We start from the raw sequence: 26,367 nt of genomic DNA on the forward strand, positions 1-26,367 counted from the left end.
TCTGCTGTGTTGTAAGCCCAGGGTTAACTACAGGCCTGTTTGGATCATGTCTCACACTATAACTTGATCAGAACATGAGCAAGCTTCCTGTCCAGTTCATTCCTGAATACTCTTGGGATGCAGGAATCCTCACTACCCATAACCCTATGATACTCCTTCCCAGCCACTTCCAACATTTTGACTGTTTGTGGTTTGCAACTATTCTTCTAGTGCCAATTTCTGACTTGGAAATAACCTGGTTGCCCAGAACAGGAACCTGCTCAAGTTAGCTTAAAGAAAAGGGGATTTGTGTAGAGTGTATTTTCATGTAGCACAACTGTAGAAGTGGAAAAGTGGTCATGCCACAGATCTTCCATCTCTGAGGTTGCAGGATCAGCTCCTATCCTGCTTCTCTGTGCTTGTCTGCTGCCTGGGACCACATTCTGGCATCCTCTAAAAGATACTTGGCTTCTATAAAGCACACAGTTCTGCTCCCTGACAACCAGGACCGGGCCTTGGCTGTGGCCTTGGCCCCAACTCCAAATAACCCACTGTTTCCTTACCCAACACCATCCTGACTATGGAATCTGCCTCTCGGTTCAGATTCTCTAATGTGAGACCTGTTTAGCTCAGGATAGGTCAGGTGTCCCCTCCTGCTCCAATTATATATAGCCTAGGTGGGGATAGGGTATGTTGTCATATACATGGCTACTCAGACCCACCAGATACTAGGGTTAGGGAGGGAGACATATACTAAGAAGCTATGGTGCTTCTGGGGTGTGGAATGCTAAAGCTCTGGAACACAAAAAAGTTCATCAAAATAAGACTTCCTCTATGTTTTATCCCAATAGCTACCCCATCTTCACCCTCCCCAGACACCACCCCATACCCCACCTCCCAGCCCACTTTTCCACCTCCCTCACAACCACCTTGCCCCATTTGCCCACCCTCCCTACCCCCCCACTCTTCCCAAACCCTCCCCTACTTCTCCCCTTCCCTCTGAAAATTGATTTCCCATTGGGATTTTCTGTTCTACTTCACATTTCTGAATTTACTGAGGGCTTTGCAGCCAGATTCCCCTCCCACAGCGGAAGCAAATTTTCCTCCTTGAAAAATTCACAGCTTTACACCAAGGACAGTCCCAATCCCCAGGCCTGCGAAATATGGGAGGTCTTCTCTGCTGATGGGGTTCAGAGTCTCTCCTGTCTCTTTGGGATTCTTGAGGGTCTGTTCCCTGGGACCCCACCTCAGAACACAAGCTAACATCAGAGGGCTTCCAGTGGGGAGATGTCGGAGATGGAGCTCTTGCTGTGCATGTTGCTTCTGGTGGGGATGGTGTGGGCGCAGGTGGGAAGGGGGATGAGGGGCATGAGTAGGAGTATGTGAATGAAGCAGGGAGCTGGATAGGAAGGGGTGATGGTGAGACTCTGGATGCAGGCTGGAGGGTTCCAGGGAAATAAAACATGGTTGTTTCCACTGACCTGAGATCTCCCTCCCTCTGCCCACCAGAGGTGTAATTTTTCTGCTCCTCAGCTCCAGGAGGTTGCACAAAGCCTCTGCCCAGCTTCTTGGTGGCCTCTGTTCCTTCCACATCCTTTTGTCTTCTTCTTCCTCTTCCTGTGGTGCCAGCAGCTGTAGCAGAAGTAGCAGCAGCTCCTGCCTCCTCTTCCTCCTTGTGTGCTCCTTCTGTTTCAGCCCCACTGGCAGTGGCCAGATCTGATTCCTCTGTGACCTGGACCCACTCCCGCTTCGGTGGAGACTCCAGCTCCTGGAGAAAAGTAGGCAGGATTAAGACCTATTCTGGGGGCAGCAAGAGGGTGGGGCAGGGAAATGGGGCCAGGAGATGGGGCAGGGACCAATAGAGGTAATCTTACAGCCCGGAGGAGCTTCCACCTCAGGAGGTCCCTTTCCTTTTGCATCTCTGCCAGGTTTGCTTGTGTCTGCCGCAGCCTGAAGGCTGCCTCCCTGCGCTCCATCTCCTGCTGTGCTGTGTGCTCCTTTAGGTCTGAGGCCAAGGCCTGTGCAGCGGACTTATGCAGTTTGGTGAAGTTCTGCAGCCAGTGCACCCTGCACCCATGTAACTGGCTCTGCCTGCAGGCAAAGCGCATACCTAGGGCCAGGCTGCTCCAGGCACAGGCATCTTTGGCCTCACTGGGCACCGCGTTGTCGTCTAGGATGTCCCTGAGCTTGTTCTCCACCGCCTCCCAGGACAGGGCTATATTCTCGAGGTAGAACTCAGGGCCTTTTGTGTGCCCGGCCATCTTCTCATTGATGAAGGCCACAACATTGTTGTGCTGGAACCCACTGCTGGCATCGTCAGGTTTCAAGGCCATGATGGCCGAGGGCATTAGAGGGTTGGCTGGTTCTGTGGGATGAATCAACTAGTTGCTCTTTCCCGTCCCTTTTTGCCCCTCCCCCCTCAGTCTCTTCCCATCTTATCTCCCTGCCCTGCCCCGCCCCACTTCACCCTCCTCGGACCCTCATAAAGACACCCCACCTTACCCCGACCGGCCTTCCCGCCATAGTACACTTCTCACCAGGCCTCACTTCCCTAGCTGGTGTTAGTGGAGGTGTGGACCTATGACGCTTGACTAACTTACCAAAAAAAGAAAGCGCACCTCTCTTCCTCTAGGGGCTCGGAGGAAAGGAAGTCTTGGGGCCAACCCTCCAGGCCTTTACCCTGGGGCTGTTCCAACTTCCAGAGACAGTGGGGGTGGGAAGGAAAGCATGAGGAAAGTCCCTCTCAAACTTCAGGACATAAGAGAACCTGCCACATTGTTGAAAGTCATCAAAGGCGGGAAACAACAGTAGTGGTCAGAAATATATAATCAAGTACGAAATATAATCAAGTACAAAAACTTTAATCCCCCACTCTCCACCCCACCATAATGGTTCATTCCACTTCAGGGGCCCCGCCCCTCCCAGAGGTGGAATATTCAAGAACAGGAAAAAGCAACCCCCCCCCCCCCCGCAAGATTCTGCATCTCCTAATCCAGACGTTCCTGAACTAGAATATGAAGGTCAGCAAATTTTTTTTATGTAAAGGGCCAGGTGGTAATCATTTGAGACTTTGGAGGCAAAAGAACTCTGTCCTAACTACTTGTAGCATAAAAGCAGTCATAAAAAGTACTTGAAGAAATAAGTGTTGCTATATTCCAGTAAAACTTTATAAAAATAGGCAGCGGGCAGGATTTAGACCAACTTCTGGTCTAGACTCATATTTCCTGTATATCCCAAAGATACCGAAAATCCAAATATTCACCCTTTCCTACTAGAGATGATTCTCCTCCTATATTCCTGTGTTCAGTATAGAAACCTCAAAACTGTCAACACCACTTGCCTTTAATCACATTAGCAGATTGGCATCCGAGTCTTCTTGCTACTACTTTAGAAACATCTTTTGACATCCATTTCCATTTAGAGAATGCCTGCATTGGCTTCTAAATAATCTCCCTAATTTTAATATCTTTCTAACTCCTAATCTTTCCTGTGGTTATGATATTTTCAAGCTTAAAAATATTTGATGACTTCCTGTGACACACTCCTTGGTCCAATACTAGAATCTTACTTTAGTTTACCTTTCTAATTTAACTCTCTTTATTCTCTTTTCTGTGCCGTCATTTATACACTGAAGAGACTGGCCATGCAGAGATACACTCATTTTGGGTTTTAGTTTATTTTTCTATTTGAAAAATCAGAAAATCATTATTTATTGTATAGAAATTATGTTTTGTTCTACGAACTACATTGAAATAGATAGCATTTCTTTTTGAAGGTTCTTGTGTCAGATAGAGAAAAAAATGTATCAGGCATCAAAATATTACTTAAGAAGGTGGTTAAATCCCAGAGGTTTTACTCCCACTGTTTTAGGTCTCGTTTTATTTATTTATTTATTTTAAAGATTTTATTTATTTATTGGTCAGAGAGAGAGAGAGAGAAAGCGAGCACAGGCAGACAGATCGGCAGGCAGAGACAGAGGGAAAAGCAGGCTCCCCGCCGAGCAGAGAGCCCCTTGTGGGACAAGATCCCAGGATGCTGGGATCATGACCTGAGCGGAAGGCAGCCGCTTAACCAACTGAGCCACCCAGGCATCCCTTAGGTCTCGTTTTAAACTGTTATTATTTTTTTAAATTTCAGTTTGTGTATTTTTAATTATTAGTCTTAAATGGAAAGGGGTTTTTGTTTTGGCTTGTTCAGCAGTGACTTCTGTAGAAAGACCATTCAGGAGATGATGTAGAAATTGGAATGGCAAGGAAATACAGGGAGATAGTGGAGTCAAAGAGACCCATTAGAGGGATGTCACAGTAATTCAATATGTAAACAAAGGCAGTGGATGTTAGAATGGAGAGAAGAATGTAGAGAACTCTTTGGTTGATAGAATTCATAGGAATGTCAGGGAGAAGGATGAGAAAATGAGTAGGGTAATTTCCAGATTTCTGATACACTGAAGGAACTAAACAGCAATGCTGTAGACTTAGATGGAGAATGAAAGAGAAGTTGTTTGTGAGGGAGTACACCTGTACACAAACTGATATTGAGATGCCTAGGGGGCATCCTAGTAGAGATACCCCACAGGCAGTTAGATATATAAGTCTAGTACTTAGGAAAGGCATCCTGACTGGAGATATAATATTGAAAAGTGGATGCTGGGTTCCAAGTAGTGTTTGAAATAATCCAGGGAGAAGATATAGAGCAAGAAGGACAGGGTGATGAGGACAGTTCTCTTCTTACCACTCTCCACTCTCACTGATGGTTTTATAGCAGCTGACCTGCTTACTCCTTGGCCTTCTATGCTTCTGTCCTCAGAATATTTTTCACCCTTTTCTATTCCTTCCATAACACTGTAAATATGGACTTCAGTTTGTGATCACTTGTAACTATATGCTACCATTTTTCCACTTCTGCTTATAAATACGTTTAGAAGATTAAAGCCATTCTTTTAAGTTTTAATTTAAATTCCAGTTAGTGAGCATACAGTGTAATATTAGTTTCACGTGTACAATATAGGGATTCAGCACTCCCGTACATCACCCAGTGCCCATCACAAGTGTACTTCTTAATCTCCATCATCTATTTCACCTGTTCCCCAGCTACCTCCACTCTGGTAACCATCAGTTTGTTCTCTATAGGTAAGAGTCCATTTATTGGTTTGTCTCTCTCTCTTTTTCCCCCTATGATCGTTTGTTTTGTTTCTTAAATTCCACGTATGAGAGAAATTACATAATATTTGTCTTTCTCTGACTGACTTACTTTGCTTAGCATACTTTCTAGCTCTATCCATGTTGTTACAGCCAATGGCAAGATTTCATTCTTTTGTATGGCTGAGTAATATTCCATTGCATGTGTGTTTATATGTGTGTGTGTGTGTGTGTATGTATGTATGTATCACATTATTCTTTTGTCAGTATGTGGACATTTGGGCCATTTCCATAATTTGGCTGTTGTAGATAATACTGCTATAAGCATTGGGGTGCCTGTATCACTCTGAATTAGTATTTTTGAATTCTTTGGGTAGATACCTAGTAGTACAATTGCTGGATCATAGGATATTTCTATTTTTAAATTAAAGTAGTTCTATTTTAAATTTAAACGGAGGAAAATCTTCCATACTACTTTCCAGAGTGGCTGCACTGGTTTGCATTACAACCAGTAGTGCTGGAGCGTTCCTATTTCTCCACATCCTTCCCAGCACCTGTTGTTTCTTGTATTGTTGATTTCAGACATTCTGATAGGTGTGAGATGGTATCTCATTGTAGTTTTGACTTGCATATCCCTGATGATAAGTGATGTCAGCTGCTCATTTTAAAAATTGGATTATTCATTTTTTTGATTTTGAGTTTGTTAAGTTTTTTTTTATAGATTTTGTATACTAACTCTTTCTCAGATACATCATTTGCAAATATCTTCTCCCATTCCAGACATTGTGTTTTAGTTTTGTTGATTGTTTCCTTTGATGTGCGAAAGCTTTTTATTTTGATGCAGCCTCAATAATTTGATTTTTGCTTTTTGTTTCCCTTGTCTCTGGAGACATGCATAGAAAGAAATTGCTATGGTCAATACCAAAGTGGTTACTGCTTGTGTTCTACTCTAGGACTTTAATGGTTTCCTGTTTCACATTTAGTTTTTAATCCTTTTTGAATTTATTTTTGTGTGTAAGAAAGTGGTCCAGTTTCATTCTTTTGCATGTTCCTCTCCGGTTTTCCTAACATCTCATTTGTGGAGGAGACTTTTTCTAATTGAATCTTCTATACTGCTTTGTTGAAGATTAATTGACCATAGAATTGTGGGTTCATTTCTGGGTTTTCTATTCTGTTCTATTGATCTATGTGTCTATTTTGTGCCAGTACCAAACTTTCCGCCAATCAGCTTTGTAACATAATTTATAATCTGGGATTGCAATGCCTCTAGCTTTGCTTCTCTTTTTCAAGGTCACTTTGGTAGTTCAGGGTCTTCTGTGGTTCCATACACATTTAAGGATTGTTCTAGCTCTGTGAAAAATGCTGATGGTATTTTGATAAGGATTGGTAGGGATTGTTCATTGCTTTGAGTAGTGTAGACCTTTTTTTTTTTAAAATTTTATTTATTTATTTGACAGAGAGAGATCACAAGTAGGCAGAGAGGCAGGCAGAGAGAGAGGAGGAAGCAGGCTCCCTGCTGAGCAGAGAGCCCGATGCAGGGCTCGATCCCAAGACCCTGAGATCATGACCTGAGCCGAAGGCAGCGGCTTAACCCACTGAGCCACCCAGGCGCCCAGTAGTGTAGACTTTTTAACAATGTTTGTTCTCCAATCCATGAACACGCAATGTCTTTCAGTTTCTTTGTGTCGTCTTTAATTTCTTTCATCAGCATTTCATAGTTTTTTGAGTACCAGTCTTTCATCTCTTTAAGTTTATTCTTAGGTATCTTGTGGTTTTGGTGTAATTGTAAATGGGATTGATTTCTTAATTTCTCTTTCTGCTGTTTCATTATTGGTCTATAGAGGTGCAACAGATTTCTGTATGTTGATTTTGTATCCTGCAACTTTACTGAATTGCATCAGTTTTAACAATTTTTTGGTGGAGTCTTTCAGGTTTTCATATAGAGTATCACGTCATCTGCAAATGGTGAAAGTTTGACTTCTTCCTTGCTAATTTGGATGCATTTTATTTTATTTTATTTTATTTTAGTTGTTTTTGTTGTCTGACTTCCGTGACTAGAACTTGCAGAACTATGTTAAATAACGGTGTTGAGAGTGGGCATCCCTGTCTTGAGCCTTACTTTAGGGGAAAACTCTCAGTTTTTTCCCCATTGAGGATATTAACTGTGGCTTTTTCATGTATAGCCTTTATTTTGTTGAGGGTTGTTTCCTGTAAACCTACTTTGTTGAGGTTTTTTTTTTTAATTTAGTTTTTATTTTCAGCATAACAGTATTCATTATTTTTGCACCACACCCAGTGCTCCATGCAATCCGTGCCCTCTATAATACCCACCACGTGGTACCCCGACCTCCCCTGCCCCTTCAAACCCCTTACATTGTTTTTCAGAGTCCATAGTCTCTCATGGTTCACCTCCCCTTCCAACTGAGGGTTTTTAATGAAGAATGATGTTGTAGTTTGTCAAATGCTTTTTCTGCATCCATTGAGAGGATCATATGGTTCTTATCCTTTCTTTTATTCTTGTGGTATTATCAGATTGATTTGAAAATCTGAACCACCCTTGCTGCCCAAGAACAGATCCTACTTGGTTGTGGTGAATGCTTCTTTTAATGTACTTTGGATTTGTTTTGCTAGTATTTCATTAAGAATTTTTGCATCCAGGGACACCTGGGTGGCTCAGTAGATTAAGCCTCTGCCTTTGGCTCAGGTCATGATCTCAGGGTCCTGGGATTGAGTCCCACATCGGGCTCTCTGCTCAGTGGGGAGCCTGCTTCCCCTCTCTCTCTGCCCATCTCTCTGCCTACTTGTGATCTCTCTCTCTCTCTCTCTGTCAAAAAAAAAATAAATATTTTTTAAAAATAAAATACCTTAAAAAAAGAATTTTTGCATCCATGTTCATCAGAGATATTGGCCTGTAGTTCTCTTTTTTAGGGAGTCTTTATCTGGTTTAGGTATTTGGGCAATGCTGGCCTCATAGAATGAATTTATGTTTTTCTTCCTTTTCTATTTTTTGAAATAATTTGAAAAGTTTAGGTGTTAACTCTTCTTGAAATGTTTGGTAGAATTCTGCTGTGAAGCCGCCTGGCCCTGGACTTTAATTTGTTTGGAGATTTTTGATGACTGATTCAATTTTGTTGCTGTTTGTCAGTCTAAGTTTTCTATTTCTCCCTGTTTCAGTATTGGTGGTTTATATGTTTCTAGGAATTAATCCATTTTTTCCAGGCTGTTCACAATTTGTTGGCATATAGTTTTTCATAATATTCTCTTATAGTTGTATTTCTGTGGTGTCAGTTATTATTTCTCCTCTTTCATTTGTGATTTTATTTGTTTGGGTCTTTTTTCTTTTGTATAAATCTGGCAAGAGGTTTATCAATTTCACTGATTATTTTTCCAAAGGACCAGCTTCTGGTTTCATTGATCTATTCTATTTTATTTTTTTAGTTTTTATATTATTTACATCTGTTTTATTATATTTTTATTTTAATTATACATTATTATGTAGTTATTATTCATTTATATTATATTCAATTAGCCAACTTCTAGTACATCATTAGTTTTTGATGTAGTGTTCAACATAGTTACGTATAACACCCACTGCTCATCCCTATATGTACTTTCCTTAATACCCATCACCTGGGTAGCCCATCCCCCTACACACCTTCCTACTGTAACCCTCAGTTTGGTTCCAGGAGTCCAGGGTCTCCTATGGTTTCTCTCCTTCTCTGATTTCTTCCCATTCAGTTTTCTCTCCCTTCCCTTTTGGTCTTCCATGCTATTCCTCATTTTCTACATATGAGGGAAACCATAAGATAATTGTTTTTATCTGCTTGACTTATTTTACTTAACATATATATTTTAAAAATATATTACTTTATTATAATTATTATATATCATAATCATTATTATTTCCTTCCTTCTGCTGGCTTTAGGCTTCATTTATTCTTTTTCTTGCTCTTTAAGTTTAATGTTAGGGTGTATATTTGAGATTTTTCTTTCTCCTTGAAGTAGGTCTATGTTGATATAAATGTCCTTCTTAGGGATGCTTTTACTGCATCCCATATTTTTTGGACTGTTGTGTTTTCATTTTCATTTCTTTCCATGTATCTTTTAAAAAATTTCTTCAATTTACTGGTTGACCCATTAGTTATTATTTATTTATTTGAGAGAGAGTGTGTGTGAGTGAGAGGGGAAGGGAGAGGGAGGAAGAACCAGAAGCAGACTCTGCGCTGAGCACAGAGCCCAGCCTGGGGCCCAAGCCCACAATCATGAGATCATGACCTGAGCTGAAACCAAGAGTTGGACACTTAACCAAATGAGCCACCCAGACACCCTGACACATTCATTGTTTAGTAGCATGTCATTTTACCTCCATTTATTTTTGGTCTTTCCAAATTTTTTCTTGTGGTCGACTTCAAATTTCATTGTGTTGTGATCAGAAGATATGCATGGTAGGATCTCTGTCTTTTGGTATTTGTTGAGGCTTGATTGTGACCTAATATTTGGTCTATTCTGCATAAAGTCGCATGTGTACTTGAGTATGTATTCTCCTCTTTTAGGATGAAATATTCTGAATGTATCTGTTAGTTCATCTGGTCCAGTGTGTCATTCAAAGCCATTGTTTCCTTCTTTGTTTTCTGTTTAGATGATCAGTCCACTGATGTAAGTGGGGTGTTAAAGTCTCTTAGGCACTTACTATTATTGTGTTATTAACAATTAGTTTCTTTTTTGTTTGTTATTAGTTGTTTTATATATTTGGGTCCTCCCATGTTGGGTGGATAACTATTTACAATTATTAGATCTTCTTGTTGGGTTGTCCTCTTTATTATGATACAGTGCCCCTCTTCATCTCTTGGTAAAGTGTCTGTTTTAAAGTCTAGTTTGTACAATGTAAGTTTTGCCCCTCTGGCTTTCTTTTGATGTCCATTTGATAACTGTTTCTCCTTGTATCTTTAGGTATAAAATGAGTCTTATTTAGGCAGCTTATAGATGGGTTTTGTTTTTTTATCCATTCTGACACCCTATGTCTTTTGATTGTAGCTTTTAATCCATTTATATTCAAAGTAGTTATTGATAGGTATGTAGTTAGTGCTATTTTATTACTTGTTTTGTTATTGTTTCTGGAGATTTTCTCTGTTCCTTTCTTTTCTTCATCATTTTTGGTCTTACCTTTCCACTCAAAGAGACTCCTTTGGTATTTATTGCAGAGGGGTGGTTTAGTGTTCACAAACCCTTTAGTTTTTGTTTGTCTGGGAAACTATCTCTCCTTCTAGTCTGAATGATAGCCTTACTGGATAGTGTACTCTTTACTACAGATTTTTCTCATTCAGCAATTTGAATATATCATGCTACTTTCTTCTTGTTTGCAATGTTTCTGTGAGATATCTCCAGCTAGTTTTATGGTTGTTCTCTTGTAAGTTAAGGATTTGTTTTGTCTTGCTGCTTTTAAGAATTTTTCTTGATCATGATATTTTATAAATTTAATCCCAGTATGTCTTGGTGTTGGCCTGCTTTCATTGATTTTGATGGGAATTCTCTGTGCTCTTGAGTATGGTTGTCTGTTTACTTTCCCGGGGCTAGGGAAATTTTCAGCTATTATTTCCTCAAAGTTTCTTCCCCCTTTTCTCTCTCTTCTTCTTGGACTCCTATAATATGAATGTTATTATATTTGAGAGAGTCACTGATTTCCCTAAGTCTATTCTCATGTTCCATAATTCTTCTTTTTCTCTTTTGTTCAGCTTTCTTATTTTCCATTATTTTGTTTTCTATATCACTGGTTTCTTCCTCTGCTTCTTCCATTCTACTGTTCACTGCATCATGCCTATTTCCAATCACAGTTATTGAATCGCCACCTCTGACTGATTTTTTAACTCTTATCTCTGTGGTAATGGTCTCCCTGATGCCTTCTATTCTTTTCTCAAGTCCAGCAAATATCCATATAATTGTTGCTTTAAATTCTACATCAGTCTTATTACTTTTATCTGTTTCACTTAGATCTCTTCCGTGGCCTTATCTTGTTCTTTAATTTGGGATGAATTCCTCTGTCATGGCATTTTGTCTAAGACTCTGCTTTCTTCTCTGTGTTAGAAAAGCCAGTCATGTTTCCTGCTCCTGAGAGTAATGGCTTTATGAAGAAGAACTCATGTAATGTCCAGAGTCTGGCACATCAGGTTTGTTTCCCATGTGTACTGCATGTGCTCTGCTGTTGTGTTCTGGCTGCTCTTTCCTTCAGACTAGACATCTACAGAGGCTCTTCTTGCCCGCAGTTGCCAATGTTTGGTCCTTGGCCAGAATGTGGTGAGTTTAAACTAGGTGTACTCTGGTCTGTTTGTTAAATGAGACCTGACACTACTTTCACTAGAACTGAAGCCCTGTAGAACTCTCTGGTCTGGAGATATGGTGTGGGCTGGGGTTTCTGCTGGTTTCTGGGGAAGAGGCCTGTTGCACTGGGACTGAGAGAAGGTTGACTGAGAAGAACAGATCCACCAGAGTATAAGATGTGGGGCTTGGTATAAGCATGTTAGGTAACTGGTGTTGGTGCTGTGCTGCATCCCTCAGGTGGCTCTGTGTTTATGCAGAGTGGCTGGGGAGGAAATGGTATCAGCTATTCGTGAAAATTCCAGAGGGGCATTTCCATGAATGCTGCCTCTCAAGGATGTGTCCCAAGAAGAGCAAATATCTTCCTGCTGTGTGTCCCAAGCATTTTTCAGATTGCTGTTTCCACACTGCCCACCTCCTAGTTATTTGCTTTCCTTCTGTTCAGGAACAATGCAGTGCCCTCTCAGCTCTATCCCAGCCAACCCCACTGACCTTTAAAACTCCAGACTTTAAGCCTCGGTGGTTGTAAAAACTCATGAAAATCAGCCCTTCTTGTTTTTCCAGGCAATGACTTTAGGGAAATGTTCTTCTTGTGTGTTCCCATGTGTGCTCTATTCTCTTACCCTTCTCTATGAGCACAGCTCCCTCTCCTCCACAGCATCAGCAATCCACTTCTCCTTTAAAACATGTTTGTACTTCCTGCCTTCTTTCACGTGGCTTTTTCTCTCCTTTTTAGTTGTGGATTTTGTTTTATAAATCTTCCAGTTGATTTCTGGGGTATTTAGAATGATTTGATAATTATCTAATGTGTTCATGGGACAAGACAAGCCTAGGGTCCTTCTCCTCTGTCCTCATTTTCTCTTCTCCCGCTAGTAAGTAATTTCTTTTGGAGAAGAGAGAAAATGAAGACAGGGAAACCTGTCTTCAGGTTTAAAGATGTTACTTTAATTGTGCAGGCAAAACATGATAACAGCTTGAACTGTGGTAGGATGTAGTTGAGATATCAGATAAGGAAAGAATTTTGAAACAGAATTAGCACAACTTGTTAAACAATTGTACACAAGGAATAAATATGGGAAGTGGAAAGGAGGATGATTTTGAGGCATCTGATTTGAGAAACTAGGTGGTGTGATTAGTGATGCCTCTAATCATAATAGATATTATAGGAAGAAAGACAGACTATAGGGAAGAGATAATAACTTTAGTTTGGGACTGGTAAGTGTCTTCATGACAATCATATGGATATACTTGGATAGATCTTAGGAGAGAGGACAGAACTGGAGAAAAATATTATGGGCTTGGATGTCTTTAGCACTTGGTTTGTGGTTGAAATTTAGTGCTAGAACACTTAGTGCTGAAGATGAATGTTAGAGGGAGAGAAGAATACAAACAAATAAAACATAGGAAGTAATCGTGAGGCCTGGGGAAAGATGGGAAACTTTTTTGGAAATAGGTTGAGGATGATAAGACAGTAATATAGTAGTAAGGAATGATCAGAGATGTAGACAATCATAAGAGAGATATCTTAGAAGTAAGAAGAGATTCAGAAAGTTGGAGGAAATTTTTCAAGCGTCAAATAATGTACAGAGGTCAGATAGGATGAGGGTGAACAAGAGTTCATTAGATTTGGCTAATAAGATATCCTTAGTGAGAGTTGTGATAGAAATTCAATAGAATGTTAGGGCAGAAGCCAAGTGATAGTCAGTCATAGAGTGGTGTTAGAGCAGCATGCAGAAATTTTGATTGTTGACAAGTCATTCAAAATCTTTGGTAGTGACAGCTATAGTAAGTAGGCAGGATTCAGAAACTAGATCTTGGTGTCATAGGGTATGACAGCTTAGTTACTAAGACATTTAATAAATAATTACAGCACAAAGACAAGAGTAATACTCTGGCATCTACTGTATGGGGAGGGAGATAACTATATGTAAGAAAAGTGTGCTTTTGAAGAATTTGAAATGTAATTCAGGCAATAAAGCAAAACTTTTGTGAATACTATAGGAATAATTACAAAATAACATATTGCTAGATTTAAATAGTGTGATCTAAATAAAAAGCAGTGAAGAAATAAATAGTTATTAGAGTTAGTGAAATTGGTTGAGGAAGTTTTCTAGAGGAGTGTTTTGTTTTTGTTTTTAACAGAAATGACAGGGTTCTCCAAAGGTTTCTGAAGAGCATTTTGGCTATGGTATGATGTGAAGCTGATTGATTCTTTTAAAATTTTCTTCAACCAAATAATAAAGCAGGGGTCACTCATAAAATGTTGGGGATGATGGTGATGGCAGGGAATGTTTTGAGTTTACTCTGATTATTCCCTTACCTTTACCACATTTCAGTCAGTTATTGGCAGACAGATTTTAAACTAGCTACTTATTCCCTTAGGTGACAGATTGCAATTACTTTCCTTGTGAATAGTTACTTAAACTTACCACCGAAAAGATCTGTAATTCTCAATTATCTATGAATGCATTATCTCATATATATAATTTTTTTCTTGATTAGGTACCTGACTTAAATGCTCAACCCCCAAATAAAAGTTTGTTTTGAAATCAAGGTGTATGACATTTCAGTAATAAAATTTTATCTTAAGCAAGTAGGTTTTTTTTGTTTTAGTTTAATTTTTAATTTTTTTAATAAACATATAATGAATTATTAGCCCCAGGGGTACGGGTCTGTGAATCGCCAGGTTTACACACTTCAAAGCACTCACCATATCACATACCCTCCCCAATGTCCATAACCCCACCCCCCTCTCCCTGTCCCCCTCCCCCCCACCACCCTCAGTTTGTTTTGTGACACTGAGAGTATCTTATGGTTTGTCTCCCTCCCGATCCCATCTTGTTTCATTTACCCTTTTCCTATCCCCCAAACCCCCATATTCTTCTCTACTTCCTCATATCAGGGAGATCATATGACAGTTGTTTTTCTCTGATTGACTTATTTTGCTAAGCATAATACCCTCTAGTTCCATCCCTGCCATCACAAATGGCAAGATTTCATTTCTTTTGATGGCTGCATAGTATTCCATTATATATATACACCACTTCTTCTTTATCCATTGGGCTTTTGATGGACATCTAGGTTCTTTCCATAGTTTGGCTCTTGTGGACATTGCTGCTATAAACATTCGGGTGCACGTGCCCCTTCGGATCACTACGTTTGTATCTTTAGGGTAAATACCCAGTAGTGCAATTGCTGGGTCATAAGGTGGCTCTATTTTAAACTTTTTGAGGAACCTCATGCTGTTTCCAGAATGGTTGCAGCAGCTTGCATTCCCACCAACCGTGTAGGAGGGTCCACCTTTCTCCGCATCCTCGCCAGCATCTGTCATTTCCTGACTTATTCATTGTAGCCATTCTGACTGGTGGGAGGTGGCATCCCATTGTGGTTTTGATTTGTATTTCCCTGATGCCGAGTGATGTGGAGCACTTTTTGATGTGTCTGTTGGCCATTTGAATGTCTTCTTTGCAGAAAAGTCTGGTCATGTCCTCTGCTCATTTCTTTATTTCTTTTTTTTTTTTTAATTTCTTTTCAGCGTAACAGAATTCATTGTTTTTGCACCAAACCCAGTGCTCCATGCAATACGTGCCCTCCTCAATACTCATCACCTGGCTCCCCCAACCTCCCACCCCCCCACCCCTTCAAAACCCTCAGATTGTTTTTCAGAGTCCATAGTCTCTCATGGTTCACCTCCCCTTCCAATTTCCCTCAATTCCATTCTCCTCTCCTTCTCCCTGTGTCTTCCATGTTGTTTGTTATGCTCCACAAATAAGTGAAACCATATGAAAATTGACTCTCTCTGCTTGACTTATTTCACTCAGCGTAATCTCTTCCAGTCTCGTCCATGTTGCTACAGAAGTTGGGTATTCATCCTTTCTGATGGAGGCATACTACTCCATAGTGTATATGGAACGCATCTTCCTTATCCATTCGTCCATTGAAGGGCATCTTGGTTCTTTCCACAGTCTGGCGACCGTGGCCATTGCTGCTATAAACATTGGGGTACAGATGGCCCTTCTTTTCACTACATCTGTATCTTTGGGGTAAATACCCAGTAGTGCAATGGCAGGGTCATAGGGAAGCTCTATTTTTAATTTCTTGAGGAATCTCCACACTGTTCTCCAAAGTGGCTGCACCAACTTGCATTCCCACCAACAGTGGAAGAGGGTTCCCCTTTCTCCACATCTTCTCTGACACACGTTGTTTCCTGTCTTGTTAATTTTGGTCATTCTAACTGGTGTAAGGTGGTATCTCAATGTGGTTTTAATTTGAATCTCCCTGATGGCTAGTGATGATGAACATTTTTTCATGTGTCTGATAGCCATTTGTATGTCTTCATTGGAGAAGTGTCTGTTCATATCTTCTGCCCATGTTTTGATATGATTATCTGTTTTGTGTGTGTTGAGTTTGAGGAGTTCTTTATAGATCCTGGATATCAACCTTTTGTCTGTACTGTCATTTGCAAATATCTTCTCCCATTCTGTGGGTTGCCTCTTTGTTTTGCTGACTGTTTCCTTTGCTATGCAGAAGCTTTTGATCTTGATGAAGTCCCAAAAGTTAATTTTTGTTTTTGTTTCCTTTGCCTTTGGGGACATATCTTGAAAGAAGTTGCTGTGGCTGATATCGAAGAGGTTACTGCCTATGTTCTCCTCTAGGATTCTGATGGATTCCTGTCTCACGTTGAGATCTTTTACCCATTGCGAGTTTATCTTTGTGTATGGTGTAAGAGAATGGTCGAGTTTCATTCTTCTATATATAGCTGTCCAATTTTCCCATCACCATTTATTGAAGAGACTGTCTTTTTTCCACTGTATATTTTTTCCTGCTTTGTCGAAGGTTATTTGACCATAGAGTTGAGGGTCCATATCTGGGCTCTCTACTCTGTTCCACAGGTCTATGTGTCTGTTTTTATGCCAGTACCATGCTGTCTTGGTGATCACAGCTTTGTAATAAAGCTTGAAATCAGGTAACGTGATGCCCCCAGTTTTTTTTTTTTTTCAACATTTCCTTAGTGATTCGGGGTCTCTTCTGGTTCCATACAAATTTTTGGATCATTTGCTCCAGCTCCTTAAAGAATACTGGTGGAATTTTGATCGGAATGGCATTAAAAGCATAGATTGCTCTAGGCAGTATAGACATTTTAACAATGTTTATTCTTCTGATCCAAGAGCATGGAATGGTCTTCCATCTTTTTGTGTCTTCTTCAGTTTCTTTCATGAGTGTTCTGTAGTTCCTGGAGTACAGATCCTTTACCTCTTTGATTACGTTTATTCCCAGGTATATTATGGTTGTTGGTGCTATAGTAGATGGAATCGATTCTCTAATGTCCCTTTCTGAATTTTCTTTGTTAATGTATAAGAAAGCCACTGATTTCTGTACATTGACTTTGTATCCTGTCACGTTGCTGAATTGCTGTATGAGTTCTAGTAGTTTGGAGGTGGAGTCTTTTGGGTTTTCCATATAAAGAATCATGTCACCTGCACAGAGAGAGAGTTTGACTTCTTCATTGCCAATTTGGATACCTTTTATTTCTCTTTGTTGTCTGATTGCTGTTGCTAGGACTTCTAATACTATGTTGAACAAGAGTGGTGAAAGTGGGCATCCTTGTCTTGTTCCTGATCTCAACGGGAAGGCTTGCAAGCTTTTTCCCATTGAGGATGATATTTGCTGTGGGTCTTTCATAGATTTTATGAAGTTCAGGAATGTTCCCTCTATCCCTATACTTTAAAGCATTTTAATCAGGAACGGATGCTGGATTTTGTCAAATGCTCCTTCTGCATCCATTGAGAGGACCACGTGGTTATTCTCTCTTCTCTTATTGATTTGTTCTATCACATTGATTGATTTTGAATGTTGAACCATCCTTGTAACCCAGGTATGAATCCCACCTGGTCATGGTGGATAATCTTTTTAATGTGCTGTCGGATCCTCTTTGCTAAGATCTTGTTGAGAATCTTGGCATTGATGTTCATCAGTGATATTGGTCTGAAATTTTCCTTTTTGGTAGGGTCTTTGCCTGGTTTGGGGATCAGGGTAATGCTGGCTTCATAGAAAGAGTCTGGAAGTTTTCCTTCTGCTTCAATTTTTTGAAACAATTTCAGGAGAATAGGTGTTATTTCTTCTTTGAAAGTTTGGTAGAATTCCCCAGGGAATCCATCAGGTCCTGGGCTCTTGTTTTTTGGGAGGTTTTTGATCACTGCTTCAATCTCATTACTAGATATCAGTCTATTCAGGTTGTCAATTTTTTCCTGGTTCAGTTTTGGGAGTTTATAGTTTTCCAGGAATGCATCCATTTCCTCTAGGTTGCTTAAGTTATTGGCATATAACTGTTAATAATAACTTCTGATGATTGTTTCTACTTCCTTGGTGTTAGTTGTGATCTCTCCCTTTTCATTCATAATTTTATTGATTTGAGCTTTTTCTCTTTTATTTTGTATTAGTGTAGCCAATGGTTTATCGGTCTTATTGATTCCTTCAAAAAACCAGTTTCATGTTTCATTGATACTTTCTACTTTATCTCTAGTTTCTACCTCATTGATCTCTGCTCTAATCTTGATTATTTCCCTTCTTATGTGTGGAGTTGGTTTGATTTGTTGTTGATTCTCCAGTTCTTTAAGGTGTAGACAAAGCCGGTGTATTCTGGATTTTTCAATTCTTTTGAGGGAGGCTTGGATGGCTATGTATTTCCCCCTTAGGACCGCCTTTGCTGTATCTCATAGGTTTTGGACTGAAGTGTCTTCATTCTCATTGGTTTCCATGAATTGTTTACGTTCTTCTTTGATCTCCTGGTTGATCCAAGCATTCTTAAGCAAGGTGGTCTTTAGCTTCCAGGTATTTGAGTTCCTTCCAAACTTTTCCTTGTGATTGAGCTCCAGTTTCAAAGCATTGTGATCTGAGAATATGCAGGGAATAATCTCAGTCTTTTGGTATCAGTTGAGTCCTGATTTGTGAGCCAGTATGTGGTCTATTCTTGAGAAGGTTCCATGTGCACTTGAGAAGAATGAGTATTCTGTTGCTTTAGTGTGGAATGTTCTGTATATATCTATGACATCCATTTTGTCCAATGTGTCATTCAATGCTCTTGTTTCTTTATTGATTTTCTGCTTGGATGATCTGTCTATTACTGGAGTGGCATGTTAAGATCTCCTACTATTAATGTATTTATATCAATATGACTCTTTATCTTGATTAATAGTTTTCTTGTGTAATTGGCTGCTCCCATATTGGCAGCATAGATATTTACAATTGTTAGGTCATCTTGGGGGATAGTCCCTTTAAGAACTATGTAGTGTCCTCCTGTATCTCTGACTACAATCTTTCGTTTAAGGGCGCCTGGGTGGCTCAGTGGGTTAAGCCGCTGCCTTCGGCTCAGGTCATGATCTCAGGGTCCTGGGATCGAGTCCCGCATCGGGCTCTCTGCTCAGCAGGGAGCCTGCTTCCTCCTCTCTCTCTCTCTCTGCCTGCCTCTCTGCCTACTTGTGATCTCTCTCTGTCAAATAAATAAATAAAATCTTTAAAAAAATAAAAAATAAAATCTAATTCATCTGATATGAGAATCGCTACCCTGGCCTTCTTTTGAAAGATGCTTCTCCATCCCTTCACTTTCAGTCTGGGTGTATCCTTAGGTTCAAAGTGGGTCTCTTGTAGACAACATATGGATGGGTCCTGTCGTTTTATCCAATCAGCAACCCTATGCCATTTTATGAGCGCATTTAGGCCATTCACATGGAGAGTGATTATTGATAGATACGTTTTTATTGACATCATGTTACCTTTGAAGTCTTTCTTTCTGTAGATTGTCTCTATATTTCTGTTCAATGATATTCTTAGGATTTTTGCTCTTTTACAGAACCCTCCTTAATATTTTCTGCAAGGTTGGCTTGGTGGTCGCATACTCTTTTAAGCCTTGCCGGTCTTGGAAACTCTTTATCTCTCCATCCATTTTGAATGTCAGTCTTGCTGGATAAAGTATTCTTGGCTGCATGTTCTTCTCATTTATTGCCCTGAATATATCTTTCCAGCCCTTTCTGGCTTGCCAGGTTTCTGTGGACAAGTCTGACGTTATTCTGATGGGCTTTCCTCTGTACGTAAGGAGCTTCTTTGTCCTAGCTGCCTTCAAGAGGGCCTGCCTACAATTATAATTCCTCATTTTTACTATTAGGTGTCTCGAGGACTTTCAAGAATCTATAATCTTTGGGGGAGACTGTTCTGCCTCTAGTACATGAACACTGGTTCCATTCCTCTGCCCCATTTCTTGATTGGATTATTTGCTCTTTGGGTTTTGAGTTTGTTATGTTCTTTATATTTTGGATACTAGCCCTTTATCTGATATGTCATTTACAAATATTTTCTCCCATTCTGTCAGTTGTCTTTTGGTTTTGTTAACTATTTCCTTTGTTGTGCAAAAGCTTTTGATCTTGATGAAGCCCCAATAGTTCATTTGTGCCCTTGCTTCCCTTGCCTTTGGTGATGTTCCTAAGAAGAAGTTGCTGTGGCTGAGGTCGAAGAGGTTACTGCCTGTGTTCTCCTTAAGGATTTTGATGGATTCCTTTCTCACATTGAGGTCCTTCATCCATTTTGAGTCTATTTTCATGTGTGGTGTAAGGAAATTGCCTAGTTTCACTTTTCTGCATGTGGCTGTCCAATTTTCCCAACACCATTTGTTGAAGAGACTGTCTTTATTCCATTGGCATTCTTTCCTGCTTTGTTGAAGATTAGTTGACCATAGAGCTGAGGGTCTATTTCTGGGATTTCTATTCTGTTCCATTGATCTATGTGTCTGTTTTTGTGCCAGTAGTATACTGTCTTGATGATGACAGCTTTGTAATAAAGCTTGAAGTCTGGAATTATGATGCCACCAACTTTGGTTTTCTTTTCAACATTCTTCTGGCTATTTGGGGTCTTTTCTGGTTCCATATAAATTTGTTCCATTTCTTTGAAAAAAAATGGATGGGATTTTGGTAGGGATTGCATTAAATGTGTAGATTGTTAAGCAAGTAGTTTTTAGAATATATAAAATTTCCACTATAATCTGGTTCATTGGCTGCTCTCTTTTTAAACAACAAAAAACAAAACATCTTTTTTTTTAAAAATTATTTTAGGGGCCCCTGGGTGGCTCAGTGGATTAAAGCCTCTGCCTTTGGCTCAGATCATGATCTCAGGGTCCTAGGATCGACTCCCATGTCAGGCTCTCTGCTCAGCGGGGAGCCTGCTTCCTCCTCTGTCTCTCTGCCTGCCTTTCTGCCTGTTTGTCTGTCAAATAAATAAATAAAATCTTTAAAAAAGAAGAATTATTTTATTTTTTCAGTATTCCAAGATTCATTGTTTATGCACCACACCCAGTACTCCATGCAATATGTGCCTCCTTAATACCACCCCCAGGTTAACATCACCCACACTCCCATCCCCTCCAAAACCCTCAGTTTGTTTCTCAGAGTCAACAGTCTTTCATGTTCATCTCCCCCTCTGATTTCCTCCAATTCACTTTTCCTTTCCTTCTCCTAATGTCCCCCATATTATTCCTTATGCTCCACAAAAAAACAAAACATCTTGATTTAAATTACAGTTTGGCTTGAGAGTCAGTAGATGGTGTATTAATAGTGGTGATGATATTAAAAAGTGTTAATTTTTATTGAGCACTTTCCATAAACTAGGTACTATGCTGAGCATCTTAAATGAACTGTCTCGTTGTTGGAAGACAATTCTCCGTGGATCTCTTGCACTTCTATATGTTTTATGACAGAGGCACTCACTATCCCTTTTCCCAGATTACCTTTTCAAGGATGTATATACAGAGAACAGTCACAAAAGATAGAAAATAGTGTCTTTCACCAGAGCAAAGGGAAGGTTTGCTTACAGCCTTGGAAAATATAGCTAGTGGCTCCCTTTGGAGCAAAGGGCAGGCATGCTTATGACCCATTATAAAAGGTTTGTATTTTCTAAACTTGGCACACTTATCCTTTAACGCAACCCACGGCTTGTGCAGGTGTCATTTGGCCCTCTTTGTATTGTCCTATAGGGATTGTTAGGGAAGAATCACAATGCTGATACTTTGGCTACTTTCACTGTTTTGAATAATTAACTGTCTGTTTCTGACCCAGTAGTCTCTCGTCTTTTACCAATACCCATGAAACAGGCAGCTTGAATTATTAGCTTGCAAGTATGGTAAAATCCCAGATCTTCACAGGTGTTAACACTTTTGTAATATAATAACCTTTCATGGATAACTTTTCTTTAATTTTCATTTTACATATACAAAAAAGAAGCTCAGTGACCTGTCTAGAGTTTCGAGGTTAGGATATGAGAGATCTGGGATATGAACCCAAAACTCTCTTCCTTCAGAGGCCACATTCTCAAGCAGTGAGCTACTCAAATCCAGTTCAATTCAAGTCTGTGAGTTGACCTTTTCTCTGAATGCATCATGAACCAGAAAGAAGTTTTGTTTGAATAATCCTGGTTTGGAGATAATCAGTGTCATGATGAAGGCTGAATGTTCATGTCAGCAAGTGAGAATAGTTAAAAAAGTATTCTGTTTATACCTCCAATAAATCCTTGATTGTTTATTATCAGGTTTCTGTCTAATGGAAAAAAATGCATAAAATCAAATCTAGTATATTGACATTCTTATAGACTAGAGATATCATTTTCAAATGGTGACACTTTTTGTTAAAAAAAAAAAACTAAAACAACTAAAAAAATACCCCCAAATATTCACAGCTCTAGATAAGATTAAACTATGCTAAAAAGGATAAAAATAAGTTTTTCAAAAGATCCTTTGTTTCCCCAACTTAGCACGGAAATTTTTGCTGTTGTTTTTTTTTGGGGGGGGACTCCCCATTGGGACAAGTCCCTTTTTAAAAAATTTTAATTCTAAGATAGTTAACATACAGTGTTACATTATTTTCAGGTGTATAATACAGTGAATCAACAATTCTGTTACTCGGTGCTCCTCAAGATAAGTGTACTCTTAATCCTTTCACCTATTTCACCAATCCTCCCACTCACCTTCCCTCTGGTAATCATTTGTTCTCTATAGTTAAGAGTCTGTTTTTCGGTTTGTCTCTTTTTTTCCTTTTGTTCATTTATTTAGTTTCTATTTTTATTGCAGCATTATTTACGTAACATGGATATTTTTATGATTGTATTAAGTTTCTATCTGTTTTATCATACATATATAAGCAACCTTGCACATAGCAGATGTTCAATGAATGTCATTTGAAGTATCTGAAAGGTTGCAGCTCCTCATAAAATGATAATATTAAGACATTGATCAGAGCTTTGCCTGTCCTACTCTTTTTTAAAAAAAAAATTATTTACTTATTTGCCAGACAGAGATCAAAAGTAGGCAGAGAGGCAGGCAGAGAGAGAGAGAGGGAGAAGCAGGCTCCCTGCTAAGCAGGGAGCCTGATGCAGGGCTCGATCCTAGGACCCTGGGATCATGACCTGAGTCGAAGGCAGAGCCTTTAATCCACTGAGCCACCCAGGTGCCCCTGTCCTACTCTTTCTTTTAAGGCTTTTTTTTTTTTTTTTTTTAAAGAGATGTTTCAGATTCACAGTAAAATTGAGAGGAAGGTACAGAAATTTCCCATATACCTCCTGCCCCCACATATACATACCCTCTTATCTGCATCCTCTGCCATAGTGAACACCTGTTACAATTGATAAACCTGCATTGACACATCATTATCACCTAAAGTCCATAGTTTTCATTGTGGTTCACTCTTGTTGTACATGCTATGAATTTGGGTACATGTATAATGACATATATCATACAGAGTATTTCACTGCCCTTAAAGTCCTCTGTGTTCCACCTATTGATCCTTCCTCCCAACCTTGGGCAACCACTGATCTTTTTAGTGTTTCCATAGTTTTGCCTTTTCCAAAAGTTGGAATCCTACAGTATGTAGCTTTTTCAGATTGGCTTCTTTTACTTAGTAATATGCATTTAAGGTTTCTCCATATCTTTTTCATGGCTTGAAAGAGCATTTCTTTATGGCACTTAATAGTATTCCACTGTGAAGATATGCCACAGTTTATTTACACGTTGATCTACTAAAAGATATCTTGGTTGCTTCCAAATTTTGGCAATTATGAACAAAACTTCCACAAACATCTGTGGGTAGGCTTTTGTGTGGACATAATTTTTCTACTCCTTTGAACACCAATGGTAGATCATATGGTAAGGGTAAATTTAGTTTTGTGGAAAAAAAAAACAGCCAAACTGTATTCCAAGTGGCTGTACCATTTTGCATTCCCATCAGCAATGAAAGAATTTCTATTGCCCCACATACTCACTAGCATTTGCTATTGTCAGTATTCTGGATTTGGCGCATTCTAATAGGTGTACAATTGTGGCTCATGTTTGTTTTCATTTGCATTTCCCTGGTGACATATTATATACATCTTTTCAAATGCTTGCCATCTGTATATCTTACCTATTTGATGAGGTTTTTTTTAAGGTCTTTGATGTATTTAATTTTTTGTTTGTTTTCTTACTGTTGAGTTTAAAAAATTCTTTTCATATTTTGGATAATATTCCTTGAGTAGATGTGTCTTCTGCTAATATTTTCTCCCAGTCTGTGCTTCTCTGTTTCCTAATTCTGTTGGCATTGTCTACGGTAGAACATAAGTTTTAAATTTTATTCACATTCAGTTATTTCTTTCATAGATCATGACTTTGATGTTGTAATTAAAAAAAAATCATTGCCATGTCCAAGGTCATTTAGGTTTTCTCCTGTGTTTTTTCAGAATTTTATAGTTTTGCATCTTACATTTGCATTGCATTTAGTTCTGTGTTTTTACTAAATTGCATTAACATTTACATTTGCATTGCATTTAGTTCTGTGATCCATTTTGAATTATTTTTCATGATGGGTGTGAAGATCTGTATCTAGATTTTTTTTTTTTTAGATTTGGATATCCAGTTTTGCCAATGCCATTTATCTATTTTTATTTTTTATTATTTTATTTTTTAAAAATTTATTTGAGAGAGAGAGAGAGAAGGAGAGGCAGAAGGAGAGGAAGAGAATCTCAAGAAGATTTCCCGCTGAGCATGAAGCCCTACATGGGACTAAATCTCACAACACTGAGATCATGACCTAAGTTGAAACTAGGAGTCAGTTGCTTAATTGGTGAGCCACCCAGGCACTCCAGTACCATTCATTGAAAAGACATTCTTTGCTCCATTGTGTTGCCTTTGCTTCTCTCTCAAAGTTCAGTTGACTATATTTATCGAGGTCTATTTGCACGCTTGATATTCTGTTCCATTTATGTGTTTGTCTGTTTTGTCTTAATTACTGTGGCTTTAAAGTAGGCATTGAAAAAAATAATAAAGTAGGTGTTGAAGTCAGGTAGCATCAGTCCTCCAACTTTGTTGTTCTCAGTTCAGAAGAACTTTGTTCTTCTCAGTTTTTTAGTCATCATCATGTAGATCTTATAGGTACTTTGTTAGGTATATACCTTACTTTGTTAGGTACATACCTGAGGTATGACATTTTTGGGGTTTCTAATGTTAGTAGTATCATGTTATTAATTTCAAATTAAAAACTTTTTAATTGCTGGCATATGTGAGGGCAATTGGATTTTGTGTATTAACCTTATATCCTGGAACCATGTTATAATTGCTTACTAATTTCAGGTTTTGTCAGCTCTTTCAGATTTTCTGCATAGATCATCTATCTGCATAGATCAATCATATATCCATGAAAAAAGATACTTTTATATTTTCCTTCTGAATCAATCAGATATTTCCTTTTCATATCTATTGCATTAACCAAGAGTTTTGGTATGGTGTTAAATAGGAATGGTGAGATGACACATCTTTGCCTTATTCTTAATTTTAGTGGGAAATCTTGTAGTTTCTTACCACTAAGTATGATGTTAGCTTTAGGTTTTTCATAAATACTCTTTACCAAGTTGAGGAATTTTCCCTCTATTCCTAGTTTGTTGATTTTATCATAAATTGATGTTGGATTTTGTCAAATGCTTTCCCTGCATCTACAGATAGAGTCATGTAAATTTTTTCCTTTTTTAGCTTGTTAATATGATAAACTACATTAATTGATTTTTGAATTTTTGAACCAGCTTCCACAGCTGGGATAAATCCCACTTGATTGTGGTATATAATTATTTTTAGACATTACTGGATTTTATTTCCTAATATTTTGTTGAGGATTGTGCATTTATGTTCATGAAAGAGGTTCTTTGGTTTTGATATTAAGGTAATGCTGATCTCATAGAATGAGTTAAGAAGTATTTCCTCTGCTTTTATCTTCTGAAGGAGATTGTAGAGAATTTGTATAATTTAATCCTTAAATATTTGGTAGAATTCACCAGTGAATCCATCTGGGCCTGGTGTTTTATATTTTGGAAGGTTAATTATTGATTCAATTTCTTCAATAGCTATCAGCCTTATTCATATTGTCTCTTTCTTCTTGTATGAATTTTGGTAGATTGTGCCTTTCAAGAAATTGGTCTATTTCATCTAGGTTATCAAATTTGTGGGCATAGTGTTGTTTGTACTATTCCTTCATTATACTTTTGATATCATGGGAACTATAGTGACATTCCCTCTTTTCTTTCTTATATTAGTAATTTGTGTCTTTTCTCTTTTTCTCTTCTTGTTCTTTTAAATCATTAACATTGCAGTTTCTAGTTATATGTGCTTAATTTTCAATACAAATTTCTTACTTTTGTAATAAGTTTGGAGGAATGGAATTCACCAAAGGGGCCCAAGATATTGTTTATTTTATTTTTTTATTTTTCTAATTTTTAAAAATTTTAAATATTTGTAAAAATTTTATTTTTTTCACTAGTTGATTCAGCAGGTGAGTTGTTACACACTCCTTAGTGAATTATGGCTTACATGGCCACCATCAAGATCTTGTTTATTTATTGATTTGCTGGCTTTCCCTGAATTTGCAAATTAAGAAGGACAATA

General features: G+C 38.7%; 2 protein-coding genes across 8 annotated transcripts in view; one reads left to right on the plus strand and one right to left on the minus strand.

Moving 5' to 3' along the window:
* The window catches only part of IL1RAPL2 (interleukin 1 receptor accessory protein like 2), a 1,272,933-nt gene that overhangs the window by 663,156 nt on the left and 583,410 nt on the right, over window positions 1–26,367 (plus strand). The window lies entirely within an intron of this gene.
* Window positions 1,004–2,606, minus strand: TEX13A (testis expressed 13A). The gene is made up of 3 exons (XM_032330931.1): window positions 2,580–2,606; window positions 1,854–2,344; window positions 1,004–1,747 (listed from the first exon to the last, which is right to left on the minus strand). Exons 2-3 carry the CDS (start codon window positions 2,325–2,327, stop codon window positions 1,031–1,033), a joined length of 1,191 nt encoding a protein of 396 aa, XP_032186822.1. The 5' UTR covers window positions 2,328–2,344; window positions 2,580–2,606; the 3' UTR covers window positions 1,004–1,030.

The sequence above is a fragment of the Mustela erminea genome, chromosome X, assembly GCF_009829155.1.
Source record: "Mustela erminea isolate mMusErm1 chromosome X, mMusErm1.Pri, whole genome shotgun sequence".
Classification (NCBI taxonomy): Eukaryota; Metazoa; Chordata; class Mammalia; order Carnivora; family Mustelidae; genus Mustela; species Mustela erminea.

Coding starts and splice junctions, on each gene's coding strand:
- TEX13A (XM_032330931.1), bottom strand. CDS start 2,327: ATGCCCTCGGCCATCATGGCCTTGAAACCTGACGATGCCAGCAGTGGG. Junction 1,748..1,853: donor GGTGGAAGCTCCTCCGGGCT/GTAAGATTACCT, acceptor ACTTTTCTCCAG/GAGCTGGAGTCTCCACCGAA.